Below are 17598 nucleotides of genomic sequence, written 5' to 3'. Positions count from 1 at the left end.
CATGTGACATTGATAGTTATATAGTTTGTGCTCAACCATTAGCTAATGTTTTTTGTGGGGTTAGGGGCCCTGATGATTAGATTGACACATAGATAAGGCAGTTTAGGCCGTTTTTATACAGGACAACTGATGGAGATACTATTACATTTTTATTGCAGACACAACACTTTGGAAATTCTCATGTATGTATGTGATTTTGACTTGTAGGTGTATCAGTACTTATAGGCCTTGATTCTGACACCATTGTTGTGGCAAGAAAGTGATGTGATTGGGATCCTAAGTACACTGTGGTACCTTACTCCAGTTGATTTAATATATGTTAGTTACTGGTGTATGACATGTTTGACAGCATATTATTTGATTTTGTGACTTTTACATTTATGGGTGTGAGATGCAGAAAATGTAGCTAAGTTGCCCAACAAAACTGCTAATCTATTACCTTGATGTAGTATGTCAGTGTGGGTTGATAACAATGTGTATGTTGGCCTAGACTCTAAGAATGGCTGAGGTATATGTGTACTTTCTACTGTTGGTTCCAAACATTTACCTGGAATCCACACTTACACACAATTTGGGGCTCCACTTACAGTGCATGACAATTTACAACTACTTCTTCCTTTAGCGCTGCTGATACTTTGGTCAGCATACACATTTACTGCTATGCGTGACACATTTACTTAAGAACACAAGAGTTGATTAAAAAACATTATTTTAGTAAAACTATGACTAATACTAAGACTACTCACACCTTTGAACATACAATCATCACTCTTAACTAATAATTACCCTTTGTACTTAAATTGACTTTGCTGGTGTGCCACATGATTTGTGTATTGATTTGTTAACATTGTAGAATATGTGGTTCTGTCTACTCACACACTGTGAAATGAGGGAATACTTCACACAGTTGTCATTTTGATAATACATTGCAGAATTGGTGAGGAACTGACACAATAGAACTTCATTGTCTACATATCTGGGTAAGTTATTCCCACTATGTGCACATGGCACAAGCTCCATAGACAAACACAAAGATGGCTATTATGTCATACATTACAACTTCTTCGTATGTGGTATATTTTAGCTTTGATTACTAGTGAGTAGGCCATCCCCATATCTTCCATTCCGAAACCACTCATGTATAATGCTGTGGGGGAAGATGAAGGCATTGTGCACTCCCTGGATATTTGGCCAGCTTAATGATAAACATCCCCTGATGGTCCGCTATGGATATTAATTGAATATGTGTGCTTCCAGTTATGGAAGAGGTGGGATGTTGCAGCAAGGAGCATCAATTGCACATGTGTGCAATCTGTTGCACCAACAACATGTGGGAATCCAACAATTGGGTAGATTACTTGCTTGGTGTCCTGTTCTTGTTGAGTTGGGAAAGAAAAGGTACTGGGGTCTGAGTTGGATGATGGCATCCAAGACAGGGGGGAGGAATACAGAAAATGCTTCCTACCAGAATTCTACCAATCTGGCTGTTGTGATCTGGAAGGACCTGGATGCCAGAATGTGGAGCACAGCCCTAATTTTCAATGTGGGGGGATGTTATTGGCCCTTGCTGTTGGTGGCTGGAGAGTTGGTCCAATTTTCTGCAGCAATTCATTGATAGAACTCCCTCCTGAGTCGTAGAACCTTATGATCTTCTCCTCCTGGAGTTCAGCAAGGGATGTGCGCTGCTGGAGCACACACTCCCGCCTCCTTTGCTGCCTATGTGGTGGTGGTGGTTGTGGTGTTCTTCTTGCTACTCCTCCTTGAAGAATGATGACCTCCATGGCATAGTTGAGTTTGCCAAAGTGTTTTGTAATGTTTAGGTTTTTATACTACAGCCAGTGCGTCATTCCTACTCCTGATTTGCAGATGCGCAGCAATTCTGGCGCATTTCGGACGTTGCGTTGCACTTCTTGAGATGCATGATACAGTGGTAAACCCATAAATACTAGTGTGTTATCTGTAGATCTAAGGAGGCATGCTTGGTTGGTAGTCACACTATCTTCGCTGGAGATATACAGACGAGTCTTATGGATAAACCATTAGATGGCTGTTGAATGTTTGGTGACAAAGCCGACTGGAGAGGTTCATGGCATACAGAGCAACTGCTGATGTGCAGTCAGTACTGGAAGTTGCTTATAAGCATTTACCTTTTGTCTACTTCAGTTCTTCCAAATCCCCAACGCCCAAGCCCATTTCTCTGTTAATACAGGGGCAGAGATAAATTGAAAATCATCGAACCCCAGCAACTTTCCTCCTCATCTTCCCTGGTTCCATCTGGAAAGATGCCTTAGTTCCCTCTTAAGGGAGCACACATAGTCGGGAGGGAAGGTGTCATCCTTTCTACAGGTCTGGAGGGCTGTTACAGTGGACCAGTGAGTCTTGCAGATTACATACAGTTGTTCCCCTCCTCCATTATTTTCTATAGGAGAGTGTTGCAGTACAAGGGGTTGGCTATGTGTGTTGCTGGACTTCATCTCTGACCTGGAGTATTTTACCTACTGTTTTGGATCCTTCTAGTCTGTGGTAATTTTAGAAATGCAGTTTGTAAAAAGGAATGGGCTTACTCTTTTTGGGGGGGTGGTGTCTGCCCCTTCTTAGCCCCTTGTTAACCCTCCAGTGATGGCTGTGGCTCCACTGTCAACATCACAGCTTGTTTGTCTCTATTTCAGATATGGGAACTAAGGGGTCCTCGGACAGTGCATCAACCAATTTTTGCTAGTTGCCCAGTTACCGCTGAACCTAAATAACACTCGTGGTCATGACAAATGCTATAGGTTTGTGACTCTTTAGTTGTATAATATCATGCAAATTAACACTTTCCCTTTTTCTTTTATATCTAGAAACATAACCAATCCTTTGTGCACATTTTTAAAATGTGGCTTGACTCCGGCAAAAAAGATTTTCAGTTTTGGGTATGGAAAGGTAAGATAATCAATAAAAAGTATTGCAACAATCCTTATAATTTTCTGTAATTCTTAACACATCATAGTCATACTGTAATACGTATAGCTTTTTTAAATAGTTATTTGGTCATTGTCATTGACAGCTGCATTCTGTTTCCATCAGAAGTTGTGTATAATGTAACACCATATATTTATCTCTTACAATAGGATATAAATGACTTATATTTGTCTCTATGCAATGCTAATCATATCTCTTTGAATATATTGATTTTTAATAAATCAATTTAATCTGTTTTTCTTAATTATTTCAGCACACAATAATGCAGGAAATTAATCTAAAAAAATAAAAAATCTCAAATTGCATTGCAAACATATTATTGAAGAAATAGTGCATAACATGGAATGTCATGAAGCCTAAGGCAATTGGCCAGAGGTACTTATATCTCATACAGTAGTTTTCATTTGTAAACTACTACCATTCTGTGTTGAGATTGGAAGCTACTTTCCAGTTGCTTAAACATGTAGACATAAAACAGTCCTTGCAGGAATAACAACCACATGAAAGCCCACATCAGCAAAAGTATGCATTCAGACAGGGCATATTCATTCATGATGCTGAATTTTTGCAGATATGAAGAGGTTTGTATCAGGTGCAACCCAGGAAAAGACTAGTGTTAAAGTACGCCATTAGAAGCTGACATATTTTACTACTGAATAATTTTGTCCTTCTTCAGAGATCACTTCGAAGATACATTTGTTAACTGACCAAATATGGGACCAGATTTACTGATGTTTCACAATGCAAGTTGTTGTGTTTCATTGCGTGAAGGGGACAGAGCTGAACTGTGCCATATTTACAAAGATATGGCACTGTTCAGCTCTCTCTCTGTGCTGGCACATTTGTGGTTGCTTAGCGCCAACGCAGGCAGCCCTATGCCATGATACAAGAGAGTCTACTTTGTGGGTAGGATTGTTTTTGAAAGCAGTAAAGATATTTCTCAATGTTGTGCAAAGGTCAGGTAGGTACACCATATTGGCTCAAACCCATGTTCAATGACTACTAAATCTGACTTTGTGGCAAAATCCATGTGTGGATACACAGGAGCACCCATTCTCAACCCTGGTAGCGCCACCCACCAAACGTCCCTCACAGAGGGTAATGCAAGGTAGCACAGGGCACTGCGTTGTGTTACTTTGTGAAAAGTGATGCAGGCCACACAAATATAGATTTGCGTGGTTTTGGAAATGCCACTTAAGCTCTGTGCTGCCTTACATTGACTTACATGGTGCAAGGAGAACACACATGTTTATTACATCTGGGCACTGGTTTCTAGTTGTATCCCAAAATCACCACTAGTTTGCGGTTGGCTGTTCTGTTCCTAGCTGGAAGGCATGATTCACCTGTGACCATTAGCCATTGTTAGAGCCTCAATGGGGACTGGGTGTGGCTAGATAAGCCTTTGTATCACCCTGAATAATCAGTGCATCAGGGTGGGAATGTACCAATAGCCTGTGTGTAAAATTATATTTGAACCTACAACCTCACTGCATCTGCCTTTTGAACAAGTGCACTAGTGACCCACTGTTTTTAATCCTTTAGCTGTGTTTCACAGGAAGTAGACAGCTTGCTTATTTGGCTTCTCTACCAGTAATTGAGGAAAAGGAAGTAGTACAAGCAGATGATGAGCCAACGTTCTCTTTTTGTGGTGGACCCCATATGACCATGACCAAGTGAGTTCCCTGTTCTGTGTTTACAGCTGTTGCACAGCTTGATGTATTTTTAGACAAAGGCTAAAGTAATTTCAGGTTAGAGATTGTATTGTACTTGGTGAGAATGTTAACAGCGACATCAAGAGGATATAGACAGACATTCTAGCATTACATGATGATTGGCTTTTTCTGAGAACTTAGAATCAGTGCAACATTGCACCAAAATATAATGCAATGATGCATTTTGTGATGAAATATAGGGGCATATTTATACTCTGTTTGTACCGAATTTGCGTCAAAATGTTTGACGCAAATTCGGTGCAAACCTAACACCATATTTATACTTTGATGCCCAGCCCCGCGAACGTCAAAATTCAGCAGTGTGTGTCATTTTCTGGATACTTGAAACCGCCTTGCTTTAATGACATGCAAGGTAGGTGTTCCCGTCCAAAAACTGACTTTAAGGCCTGTGCGTCTTATTTATACTCCCACGTCATTTTGATGCACTGGAGGGGGCGGGCCTTAAAAAATGGCACCCAGCCTGATTTGCGCTGTTTTTTAACGCCTGGGTGAGGGGAGGCGTTAAGGGACCTGTGGGCTCATTTCCATTCCCTGCCCCCAGGGACGCCCCCTGCCACCCTTGCCCACCCCTGGAGGACACCCATGAATGGGGGGACCCACCCCAGGTGATTACAAGTAAGTAGAGGTAAGTTTTTTCAAAAACAATTTAGGTGGCATATGGGGGCCTAACGTGGGTTCCCCTACATGCCACTGTGCCCAATGGCCATGCCCAGGGGACAATGGTCCCCTGGGCATGGCCATTGGGCAGGGGTACATGACTCCTGTCTTTGCTAAGGCATATTTCAATGGGGGTTGTGCGTTAAAAAATGGCACAAGTCCGGTTAGAGCCATGATTTTCTACTCTAACCTGACTTGCACCATTTTTTGACGCACAACCCCCATTCTTCCCTACGCCTGCACTGCCCGGTTAGAGTCATTTGTTTTTACTCTAACCAGCCCGCAGCACCAGCTACCGTCAATCCATAAACAAGGCGCCCGCCTGCAGCGTTGGAATGGCGTTAGCCGGCGGTAAAAATTTGTATGCAAACCAGCGCTGGCTTGCGTCAAAAAGTATAAATATGACCCATAGTTTTATATAGTCACGCAAAAGAAAATTATGCAAAATGTGAACACTTCTAATATTTATGAATACTTACCCATATAGATACATAGAGGACCTTTGGGTTAGCTGTGGTGTGCCACTTGCTTTTCTGAGTGTCATTTACACTCTGTTTCCATCCATGACAGCGAGCTGCATGAGTTAATTTTTCAGTCCACATCAGTCATTGGCTCCCTTGTGTCTTGCCCTATGAATGACTACATTTTCTGATCACATAAGTTGACCCACCTGAAAATGTGTGCGCTCCATGTGTGCACTCCAAGGGCTGGTTTGCCAATCTTTTCATTATGAATTTTCTCCTTTTATAGTTCCCTTGTGTTTCTTTGTTTCTTCTCTTTCTATTTTATTGTTTCCTAAGAGGGTACCACTGTTCTCCTGGCAGTGCTAACAGGTCGCTTGCCTGCAGCTCATTTCATCTGCCCTAACTTACATGGCCACTTCTTCTAAACCAGGAGACCATCATGGAATACTGGTGTCCAATAGTGTATCATTGTTTGGTTCTAAATATGGCAGCCATTTTTTAACTTTAATACAGCAATAGACTACTTACAATACCTATGCAGGACAGACCCCAGCTGCTATGTTTAGTTTCATTATTGTAAACATATGCCCTCCATGTTTAGACTGCAGCGTGTTTTTTTTCTATTTGTATTCTTTTAGTTTATCTTGCATATATTTGTTTTGTGTGTGTTTTGTGGTTATGTCATGGGGTTACTGAAAAATTAGTCAGTGAATGGTTGAATGGAAGCATGAGTGCAAAGTTGAGGGATAGAGTGCATATATCATGACTTATTGAAAGCCTCAACCCATCAGTGACACAAAAGGTACTTTTATTCGGAAGCTCACTTTGCAGTGGTGCTACGGCTGTGAGTAAATTCAAACATCTTGAAAGTATATCATAGGCCCTTGTTTCTTCGTGCTTCACCTTCTTGATGACCACTTATCACCTTTTTCTGGTACCTACCTTTATGCTGACTTTAGAACTCTGTGCAGTTTACCCCTGCTAACCAGTAGTACAGTGCGTGTTTTCTCATTTTAAACATGGTTGAATTATCATACTCCTAACTGGTCTGTTTAACTAACTCTAGTGTGTGGCACAAAATGCATCCAGAGCCTGGAAGTTATATGCTGCTAGTGGACTGCAACACCTATTGCACTATCCGCTATTGTAGGATTGTAAATATGGCTTCAGAACTTTTACTGCATTCTGACTGTAACAGTGCAAACCATCCACTGCAACCTGTCTGAATAAACCCTTTGTGATGGGTAAAAAACTCTCTTTTAGATATTGGTAAGTTGCCCTCCTGAAAGCCTTGTAGGCCACAATGTAGGGTGTACCGTATTTCAAAGTGAGACATGTAGAAAATTATTATTACCATGTCCCTATAATTACAAGGCCCTAAATGCTATTTTCACCTGGCAGGTCTAGCTCTCCTATGTAAAAAACCAGAGTACAGATTAAAATACTAATGCTGTATCTTGAGATTGGGACCAACTAGAAAATAATGAAACAACTATTTTACTAGGTATGAAAAATCCAATTCAGTGGTAAAGTTGGATTTTTAATGAATATTAAAGGAAGTAACTTTTGGAAATTTACCCTATACAGCCTGCAGTGTCACAAGGCTAATTAGCTTAAGTCTCTGCTGGCCCTCAACGTGTGCTCAACTTTGAATAAGTGTGGGAAAGGTCTGAAATGTCTCACAAGACCAAACAATAAGTTGATTTAAACGGGCAGAGATGACTCCTTGGAATTCCACTGAAGATGCCGGGTGGGGTTCGTGGGCATCAGTTTCAACACTACAGTGTCAACTCCTGCTTGACAGGTCTTTTGAGCCACATTTAGCATTTGAGACACGTTTGAAAAGGAGAGAACATGATGCCAAGACAGACACTGGAATTGTTGTGAATTCAGGGCCTGTCTCAAACTAGTTTTTAATGTTAGATATGGGAGGACATGAGAATTCCCATAGTACACTTACCCTCAAACCCGTAGCCCTCAGATCCCAATTTAGCGTGGACAAAGGCTTTCACCATCTTAAAAATATCCTGACCGATGGCATTTTCAGTAAGGGAAAAAGGAACTGCTGCAAATGTGGGTAAGGCTACTCCCAGGAACTTTTATCCCACTGGTTAACATGTGCCCAGGATTCATTCCCACCCACTAGCTAATGCAAGGCATACATATGACACCTGACGGGTTCTACTTCAGAACACTTTCTGGAAAAGCAGAAGATTGCATGAGGACTGGATCTGCTGCCTGTGGACTGAGAGGAGCCCTGAGGGACTGGACCTGCTCTCTCTAGTACCCAAGAAGCAGACTTCTATGGCCTAATTTATCAAACTGTCACCCAACGCAGCACAGTAACCAAAAATGCTGCATTGTGACAAGAAGGGGGTAGGATAACACCATATCTACTGCGATTCTCCCTGGTGCCAGCACAGGTTTTAGTTGCCGTGCACTATGCATACACCCTTGCAACATAGTGCACAGGTGTGTGCGTGAGTCTAGGATAGGTTTTGCATTAGAAGGGTACTCTTCCAGTACAAAACTATGCCTTGACAACTTATAACACTTCTCCTACTTTATGTGTGTGCTGCACAGTGCAGCACACATGCAAAGTCGGGAAAGAAAGGAGAAATAAAAACATTTCTTCTTTTAACACCTGGTTTCCAAAGGCTTTATTTTTTGACGAAAAACTCTCTCTCGTTTTTGGTAGGTATGTTTTTTAATGTAAAAAACCATGGGGGCTTCCTTGGGAATGCCCAGGTACTACCCATGGAACGTCCCCATGGCGCTAAGTAACGCAAGCCAGCATTTTGCACTGCTTTGTGTTACCTTTAGCAACTTGTCAGTCAAAACAAAAACAAATATTTTGTGCTGGGTTTTGTGACTTTTATGATGCAAACACAGCACAAAATATTAGTAAATCACCTTCCAAGGGTCAGTTGCCTGACCTCCTTTGTGGCTACAAGAGTCTTTTTCCTGGAAGTACCTGCTGACTAGTAGCAACTGGACTGGACCCTGCTGTTGGCACACTGTGAGTCTCTAAGGCCCAGATCTACTAAGATTTTGTGTTGGCATTGCGTCACTTGTTTGTGGCAGCCTGACAAAAAAACAATTTTCGGTTTTACAAAACCACCAAAATCTGAATTTGTATGTGTCAACACCAGAGCAGTACGTGCTCTATTGGCGACAAAAATGCAAAAACCCAGCACTCTCAAAACAACGTAATGTATGCATTGTGCTGATATGTTGTGCTTCAACCTTTTGCATTGCAGAGTTCAATCCTGAAAACTTATTTTTAATATGCTTACAAATACTGTTCCTTTGCAATGTATTGCTGCAGGTTTTCAGAGTGTGTTAGGGTGTGGTCCCTTTCGAGGGCCTTCCAGAGACTTTCCTTGCAACATGCCTGGGCGTGGTTCTGGGCTGGGCCAAGACTCTATAAAAGAGAGCCAGCTCAACTCCCAGTGCTCACTATTCAGAGGTCCCGGTGCAGAGCAGCAGCTTCTGCCTGAGCTCCTGTCCCGGCGGCCTATTTGGATCTTCCAGTCTTCTGCCCTTCATCCTTCATTGGTGATCATTGTTCTAGGCGGTAAGACAGTGGTTGGACTATCCCGGCACCGTTATTGAGAATTTTCATATTCTTGGTTTAATTCTTAAATGAGTAACAGATTACTTGCGCGCTACCATTTCTTGACATTTATATGGTAGTTTACAAATAGGCAAGACGCGTGATTTGTTTCATAAAGGTTTGACTTTGTTATTCATTGTGTGCTACCATTTCTTGACTTTGGCATTGTGGCTTAAGAATCGGCAAGACGCGCGATTCGTTTTATGGTGTTTAAAACATTGTTGTCCATTGCGCGCTACTATTTCTTGACATTTACATGATGTTTTACGAATTGGCAAGACGCGCAACTCGTTTCATGAGGATTTAACTTTGTTGTTCATTGCGCGCTACCATTTCTTGACGTTCACATGGTGGCATAAGAATCAGCAAAAGAAGCGCGATTCGTTTCATTGTACTTTGATCTTGTTATTTATTGTGAGCTGTTATTTCTTGACATTTACATCGTGTTTTATGAATCGGCAAGACGCGCGATTCGATTAATGATGATTTGACTTTGTTATTCATTGTGTGCTACCATTTCTTGGTATTTTACATGGTGACACTCGAATCGGCAAGACACACGATTCTCTCCTCGAGCTTATTTCATGTTGTTAATCGTATGCCACTATTCTAAGATATTTATTATGTAATATTCGAGTTGACAAGTTATGTGATTTGTTTCCTGAATCCATATTGTGTTATTCATGGTGCACAATCCTTTTATAGTGTTTACTATATATATATATATATATATATATCTGCAATATGCGCAATTTGTGTTGAAACATTTTAAGAGTACACAGAAGGCCAGAGTTTCTAGTTGCAATATTGTATGGTCCTAGAATAAATTCTTAAAACAGGATTTATATGACTGGTTTAAAATTTAGTTAGAATGTTTTTCTGATTCTCATGTAAAGGAAAGTACTTGAATAAGGAAGTTTTCATTTAATTCATCTTGATTCCCCTACAGGTATCCAGCCATCTTGAAACTTAGTCATTTTAAACTTAACTCTTAGATTGTTCATGTTGTAGTGCAGCCATTTTTATGTAGCTTTTGCGCGCTTGCTTCAGGCGTTAGGCCTTTGTGCGCTTTGCCCTAGATGCATTTTATTTCTTTGCTCGCAGCATCAGGCCTCCGTGCACTTTGCTCTAGATGCATTTTATTCAGCTTCGTACTGTTCTTTTTTAATAACCAGTTCTACGGTCTTGTTTTATTCTTTCTATCACACTGTTTAGCCTACTTCAGCATCAGAGTTTTCAATAACACATTCTCGCTCACTCTGCTTCAGTCAAGGATACAGTCTGGTACATTGCCGATAGACGTGGTAGGAGTTTATTCTTTGGGTTGTAGACGATACACATTCTTGCGTAGGACGTTTTGTTACCACATCTACATGTTAGTTATAAAAACACTTCCTTGTCCTAATACATGCAAGAGGGAGATTCCGACCAGGGAACCACAACTATACACTGACTGCCATGTTGCAGATGCTGATCCAGATCACAGGCCTTTGCTCAGGTATGAGGGTTGATGTCTTCCCAGGGAATCTGAAAGGCAAGCTTAACGCTTAACATGCTGTGCTCAAAATAGAACAAAATTAGAGAGAACGTAGTTTGTTAACACTATGATAGCGTTATTCCTATGTTTCACTATCTTAGTTACTATTTTAATCCTACTGTGTTGTATGGTTCTAGTTATTGCGGCTCACGCCTTATTATCTAGAATGCAGTCGTTTTATTAAATCAATCTATAAAACTTAAACTGTTTCTGTCATTTGTATATGAGATCATACTGTAAATGAGAGAGCTGGTTGGGACCTGAGTGACCACGACTTCCCTGAGAAGTTCTAAGATGTCATGCGCTCAGCTGCCAAATCATCCCTTCCCCTTGGGAGAGATGAGGCACTGCTAGTTAGCCGGAGCAAAACCGGATTGAAGGTGACAGAGGTCCTTCTTAGTGGGTCAGACTTAGTCCCCCACACCAGGAACGACTCTGACACCCAGAAATCCAGTAGTCTCATTTAGGATAATGAGAGCCAACACAACAATGTTTTCAGAGTGACTAGGCTTAGAATCATAGTATTGTATTCAGGAGATATAATTTTCATATTGTGTGTTCTAACCTTTTTCTTACTATGGGTCTCCTTCCCAGCTGTTCCCTTCCTAATCCCCTCTTACCCTCTTGAACTCTCTCAGTCTCTGTGATTAATCTATCAGAGTCTTGGAGCTGTTCACTGGTGGATGTGTTGGGAACGTGCACAGACCCCGAGGATCTGGTGACTCTTGACAGAATAGTGAGCCCACAAATTATTATCCTCCTGGCTTGTGTATGTTCTCAGCATGGCCACGCTAGACGAGCTCATCAAGGCTATCAACCAGCTCCAAGCAGAGGTGGTATCATCCAAAGAATTGACAACTAGCTTAGCAGGGAGAGTGAGTCAGTTGCAAGATAAGGTAGAGAAGAAGGAACAAAGTCCCACAGGTGTGTCTTGGCCAGGTACTTCTTTTCAAGCTTCTGGAAGTAATCTGATTTCCCTAAATGTTCCTTCTGCAATTCCTTTAGCTCCCCCAGAACGTTTCTCAGGTGACCCTTTGAAAGCGCAATCTTTCCTGGTTCAAGTGGAACTACACTTCACCTGCAGACCAAATACTTTCCCCGATGCCCAGTCCAAAGTAGCTTTCTTGTTATCATATCTGTCTGGGGATGCAGCTACTTGGGCAATTCCTCTTGTGCGTAAAAATAGTCCCTAGTTGTACAACTGGAGACATTTTGTTCGTGAATTTGAGAGCGTTTTTGATCGTAGAATTGTAACTCAGTCACCAGATCGTGAATTATTCGATTTACGCCAAGGGAATCAAGACCTAGTGTCATATTAAGCCAACTTTAACCGGCTGGTTGCCGAGACATCCTGGCCTGAAGAAAAACAAGCGGTCTTGTTTTACAAGGGACTCAAAGAGGAACTAAAAGATATCTTAGCGCAAATCGACCCACAACCTACAGACTGTCAAGAATGAATAAATCTTGTCTTGAGACTTGATCATCGTTTAGCAGAACGTAAAAGAACGCGCAAAAAGATTGAAAAATATTCATGGCGCGTTCATGATAACAGAGACTCAAGAACTCCGAAAGAAAGAACGCCGGAACCAATGGAAATTGGAACCATCAGAAGACCTTTGACCAAAGATGAAAAGGACCTACGTAGAAATAATGGACAATGTCTTTATTGTGGGCAAAAAGGTAATTTTGCCAAAGATTGTCCAATCAAACCAAAGAACAACCAAGATCCAGTTCAGAAGGTCGCAGCAAATGCACCAGTCGAGTTGGAAAACTAAAACACCCAAGATGCAGAGAAGGGTTGCTCTTGGGTGTCACCGTGGACCCTTCACAATCTAGATATCTTAAACTGGAAATAAGAGTTCAGGTCAAGAAAAAGATCTATTTCAAAAAAGCTCTAGTCGATTCTGGGGCTACTGGGAACTTTGTTGATATCTAATTGGTTCGTGCATGGGGGATCCCATGTATTGAAAAGAAGATCCCAGAAATCATCCAGGCAGTCGATGGAAAACTCTTGACTGGAGGTCTGGTAACTCTTCAAACTATCCCCTTGTCGATGATTTGTGAAGATAAGAATCAAAGAAAGAAACATAAAGAGAAAATCATCCTTGACGTGATCCATTCTCCCCAGTATGGGATTATCCTCAGCTTGCCATGGTTAACTCAACACAATCTGGAGATCAGTTGGGCAGAACGAAAAATCGTGTTTTCATCTGCGTTATGTAACTAACAATGTCTCCAAAAGATTCAAGTACCAAAAGTTTGCAACTCTTACATAGCTACTGCCGCGGAGAAAGAAATTCAGCTGCCCAAACAGTATTCATCTTACAAAGATGTATTTGATGAGAAAGGAGCAGAGACTCTACCTCCTCATAGATCTTATGACTGTCAAATTGATCTAGCCCCAGGTGCGATACTTCCCAACTGTCGTGTATATGCCCTGTCAGAACATGAAAATCAACATTTACGAAAATACCTAGATCAATTTTTGGAGAATGGCTTCATTCGCCCCTCTAAGTCTCCTGCAGCTTTGCCTTTGTTTTTTGTTCCTAAAGCTAATGGAGAATTTCAAACTTGCATCGACTATAGGGGGTTGAACAAAGTCACCATCAAGAATAAATATCCTTTACCCCTAAATCCGGTCTTATTGGAACAAGTAAAGAGAGCAAAAATCTACACGAAGCTTGACCTTCAAGGTGTTTATCATTTGGTCAGAATGAGGGAGGGTGACGAATGGAAAACAGCGTTCAAGACAAGATATGGCCTTTTTGAATACACCGTCATGCCTTTTGGTCTGTGTAATGCTCCAGCAGCATTTCAATTTTTCTTGAATGACATTCTTAGAGAGTACCTCGACATATTTGCCATAGTCTACATCGATGACATTTTGATCTACTCAGACAATGAAAACAAACATGTCCAACATGTCAAGAAAATTCTTGCAGCCCTCCGAAAACACCATTTATATTGCAAACTAACCAAGTGTGAGTTTCATGTTACCACAGTTGAGTTTTTAGGGGTTATTCTTACCCCTCAAGGTATGGTGATGGCAGAAAAGAAAGTAAAAGCCGTATCTGATTGGCCCACCCCAAAGACTGTTCGTGATGTACAATGTTTCCTGGGGTTTGCAAATTTTTACCAGAGGTTCATAAATCATTTCTCCCAGACAGTGGCTACAATCACTAAGCTACTAAGAAAGAAAGAAAAGTTTGTATGGTCCCCAGAAGCTGATCAAGCCTTCTCGACTTTGAAGGAAGCTTTCTCCACTGCCCCAGTCTTGACTCATCCTGATGCGAATCAACCTTTCATAGTGGAAGCTGATGCTTCAGATGTAGCAATAGGAGCCGTCTTATCACTACGAAATAAAGACACTGGTCAACTTCATCCTGTAGCTTATATGTCTCGATAGTTGAACAAAGCCGAACAGAACTATGTAATTGCTGAAAAAGAGCTTCTGGCGATTCGTGACGCCTTTAAAGAATGGCGACATCATTTGTTGGGTGCCAAATACACTGTCACAGTATATACTGATCATCGTAATCTTCAATTCATGAGTTCTGCCCGACTTTTGACCCCTCAGCAATTACGCTGGATGCTTTTTTTTGCCGAATTTGATTTTGTAGTAACCTTCCGGCCTGGTAAAGATAATCGCAAGGCTGACGCCTTGTCCCGTCAAGAGTCTACCACATTGCCTGCATTTCAAGCCTCCAGAGCTATCATTGCTCCTGACAAGGTTCTATGTATCATAAAAACTGAAGATTTCTTTGAAGAAATTTGCAACTCTTTCACTGTTGAAAAATGGCAAACATGGGCCCAAGCAGATCCCAAAAGGTCAATCAAGCAAGGTTTACTCTTTCATGACGCTCGTTTGTTCGTACCCACTACCAAACTTCGCAAGATAGTGTTTCATTGGTTGCATGTTATACCTACGGCAGGTCACCCAGGTACTCCTAAAACTCTTGAACTGATCCAACGCTATTTTTGGTGGCCTACCCTAACAAAAGATGTAAACGCAATGGTAAACAACTGTGAAGTTTGTGCTTGCATTAAACAAGTCATTCAAAACCAAAAGGGTTGTTACATCCACTTCCAACCCCAAGTCGTCCATGGGAGCACATTTCTTTAGACTTTATTACCGGTCTGCCAGTGGTTCAACAGCATTCAGTAATTCTGGTGGTAGTAGATAGTCTCACGAAATATGAACATTTCATCGCCTGTAAAAAATTGCCCACTTCTATTGAATTGGCAACTATTTTACTGAACAGAGTGGTTCGTTATCATGGACTGCCAATGGTTATCCTCTCCGTTCGGGGGTCACAATTTTCCTCCAATTTCTGGAAGACATGGTGTAAAGCACTCCAAGTGACATCTACGCTATGTACTAGTCACCATCCTCAAACAAACGAGAGACTAAATCAGACTTTGAAACAATACCTACGTACCTATGCTGAAAAGGCACTTCATTCTTGGACATCTATGCTCTGGTTAGCTGAGTTAGCTTACAATAACTCATTCCACACTTCTATTGGCGTTACCCCCTTTTTTGGTTTATTTGGCTATCATCCTGACACCTTGCCCATCACAATTCCTCAAGAAAGTTCTCTTACTCCAGGTGTGTCAGAAACCATTCAGCATTTACATCAAACCCAGAAACTGATTCAACAGCATTTAGAAAAAGACAAACAAAAATATAAAAGGCATTATGACAAGAAACATTGTGAGGGACCACAATATCAACCTTGTGACAAAGTGTGGCTTTCCACAAAACATATAGACTTCAAGAAGAAGCACATGTTTAACCCCAAATTCATAGGTCCTTATACTGTCCTTCAACAAATCAATCCGGTGACCTATAAACTACAATTGCCCAGATCCTTACGGATTCATCCAGTGTTCCACACTTCCCTCTTGAAAAAGGCAGTCCAAAAGGTCCACCCTCATCCAGCTCCTGTTCTAGTACAAGGGGAAGAAGAATACGAAGTCAAGAAAGTGTTGGATTCTAAACTGAGAGGGCGTAATCTATGGTACTTAATCTCATGGAAAGGTTATGGTCCTGAAAGTAACTCATGGGTTTCCGCATCCGATGTTCATGCTCCAGTACTTGTGAGACGCTTTCATCGTCTTAATCCAAGCAAACCAGGCCCTAGAGCGCGTCTGGGAGAGGGGAGTACTGTCAACACCAGAGCAGTACGCGCTCTATTGGTGACAAAAATGCAAAAACCCAGCACTCTCAAAACAACGTAATTTATGCATTGTGCTGATATGTTGAGGTTTAACCTTTTGCATTGCAGAGTTCAATCCTGAAAACTTATTTTTATTATGCTTACAAATACTGTTCCTTTGCAATGTATTGCTGCAGGTTTTCAGAGTGTGTTAGGGTGTGGTCCCTTTCGAGGGCCTTCCAGAGACTTTCCCTGCAACATGCCTGGCCGTGGTTCTGGGCTGGGCCAAGACTCTATAAAAGGGAGCCAGCCCAACTCCCAGTGCTCACTATTCAGAGGTCCCGGTGCAGAGCAGCAGCCTCTTCCTGAGCTCCTGTCCCGGCGGCCTATTTGGATCTTCCAGTCTTCTGCCCTTCATCCTTCATTGGTGATCATTGTTCCAGGCGGTAAGACGGTGGTTGGACTATCCCGGCACCGTTATTGAGAATTTTCATATTCTTGGTTTAATTCTTAAATGAGTAACAGATTACTTGCGCGCTACCATTTCTTGACATTTATATGGTAGTTTACAAATAGGCAAGACGCGCAATTTGTTTCATAAAGGTTTGACTTTGTTATTCATTGTGTGCTACCATTTCCTGACATTGGCATGGTGGCTTAAGAATCGGCAAGACGCGCAATTAATTTTATGGTGTTTAAAACATTGTTGTCCATTGCGCGCTACTATTTCTTGACATTTACATGATGTTTTACGAATTGGCAAGACGCGCAACTCGTTTCATGAGGATTTAACTTTGTTGTTCATTGCGCGCTACCATTTCTTGGCGTTCACATGGTGGCTTAAGAATCGGCAAAAGAAGCGCGATTCGTTTCATTGTACTTTGATCTTGTTATTTATTGTGAGCTGTTATTTCTTGACATTTACATCGTGTTTTACGTATTGGCAAGACGCGCGATTCGATTAATGATGATTTGACCTTGTTATTCATTGCGTGCTACCATTTCTTGGTATTTTACATGGTGACACTCGAATCGGCAAGATGCACGATTCTCTCCTCAAACTTATTTCATGTTGTTTATTGTATGCCACTATTCTAAGATATTTATTATGTAATATTCGAGTTGACAAGTTATGTGATGTGTTTCCTGAATCCATATTGTGTTATTCATGGTGCACAATCCTTTTATGGTGTTTACTATATATATATATATATATATATATATATATATATATATATATCTGCAATATGCGCAATTTGTGTTAAAACATTTTAAGAGTACACAGAACGCCAGAGTTTCTGGATGCAATGTTGTATGGTCCTAGTAAACATTCTTAAAACAGGATTTATATGACTGGTTTAAAATTTAGTCAGACTGTTTTTCTGATTCTCATGTAAAGGAAAGTACTTGAATAAGAAAGTTTTCATTTAATTCATCTTGATTCCCCTACAGGTTATCCGGCCACCTTGAA

The 17598-nt window shown here is 41.2% G+C and overlaps 1 protein-coding gene across 1 annotated transcript in view; it reads left to right on the top strand.

Annotated features, from left to right (window-relative positions):
* TEX14 (testis expressed 14, intercellular bridge forming factor) overlaps positions 1-17598 on the top strand; it is a 1009455-nt gene that overhangs the window by 456475 nt on the left and 535382 nt on the right. The window contains exons 7-8 of the mRNA XM_069221587.1: positions 2899-2922; positions 4504-4634. Coding sequence (XP_069077688.1) covers positions 2899-2922; positions 4504-4634 — 155 coding nt within the window. The remainder of the gene's footprint in view (positions 1-2898; positions 2923-4503; positions 4635-17598) is intronic.

Source organism: Pleurodeles waltl, chromosome 3_1 (genome assembly GCF_031143425.1).
Source record: "Pleurodeles waltl isolate 20211129_DDA chromosome 3_1, aPleWal1.hap1.20221129, whole genome shotgun sequence".
NCBI classification, from domain to species: Eukaryota; Metazoa; Chordata; class Amphibia; order Caudata; family Salamandridae; genus Pleurodeles; species Pleurodeles waltl.
Note: the sequence above shows the minus strand (reverse complement) of the source record. Positions and strands in the feature narration are given on the sequence as shown.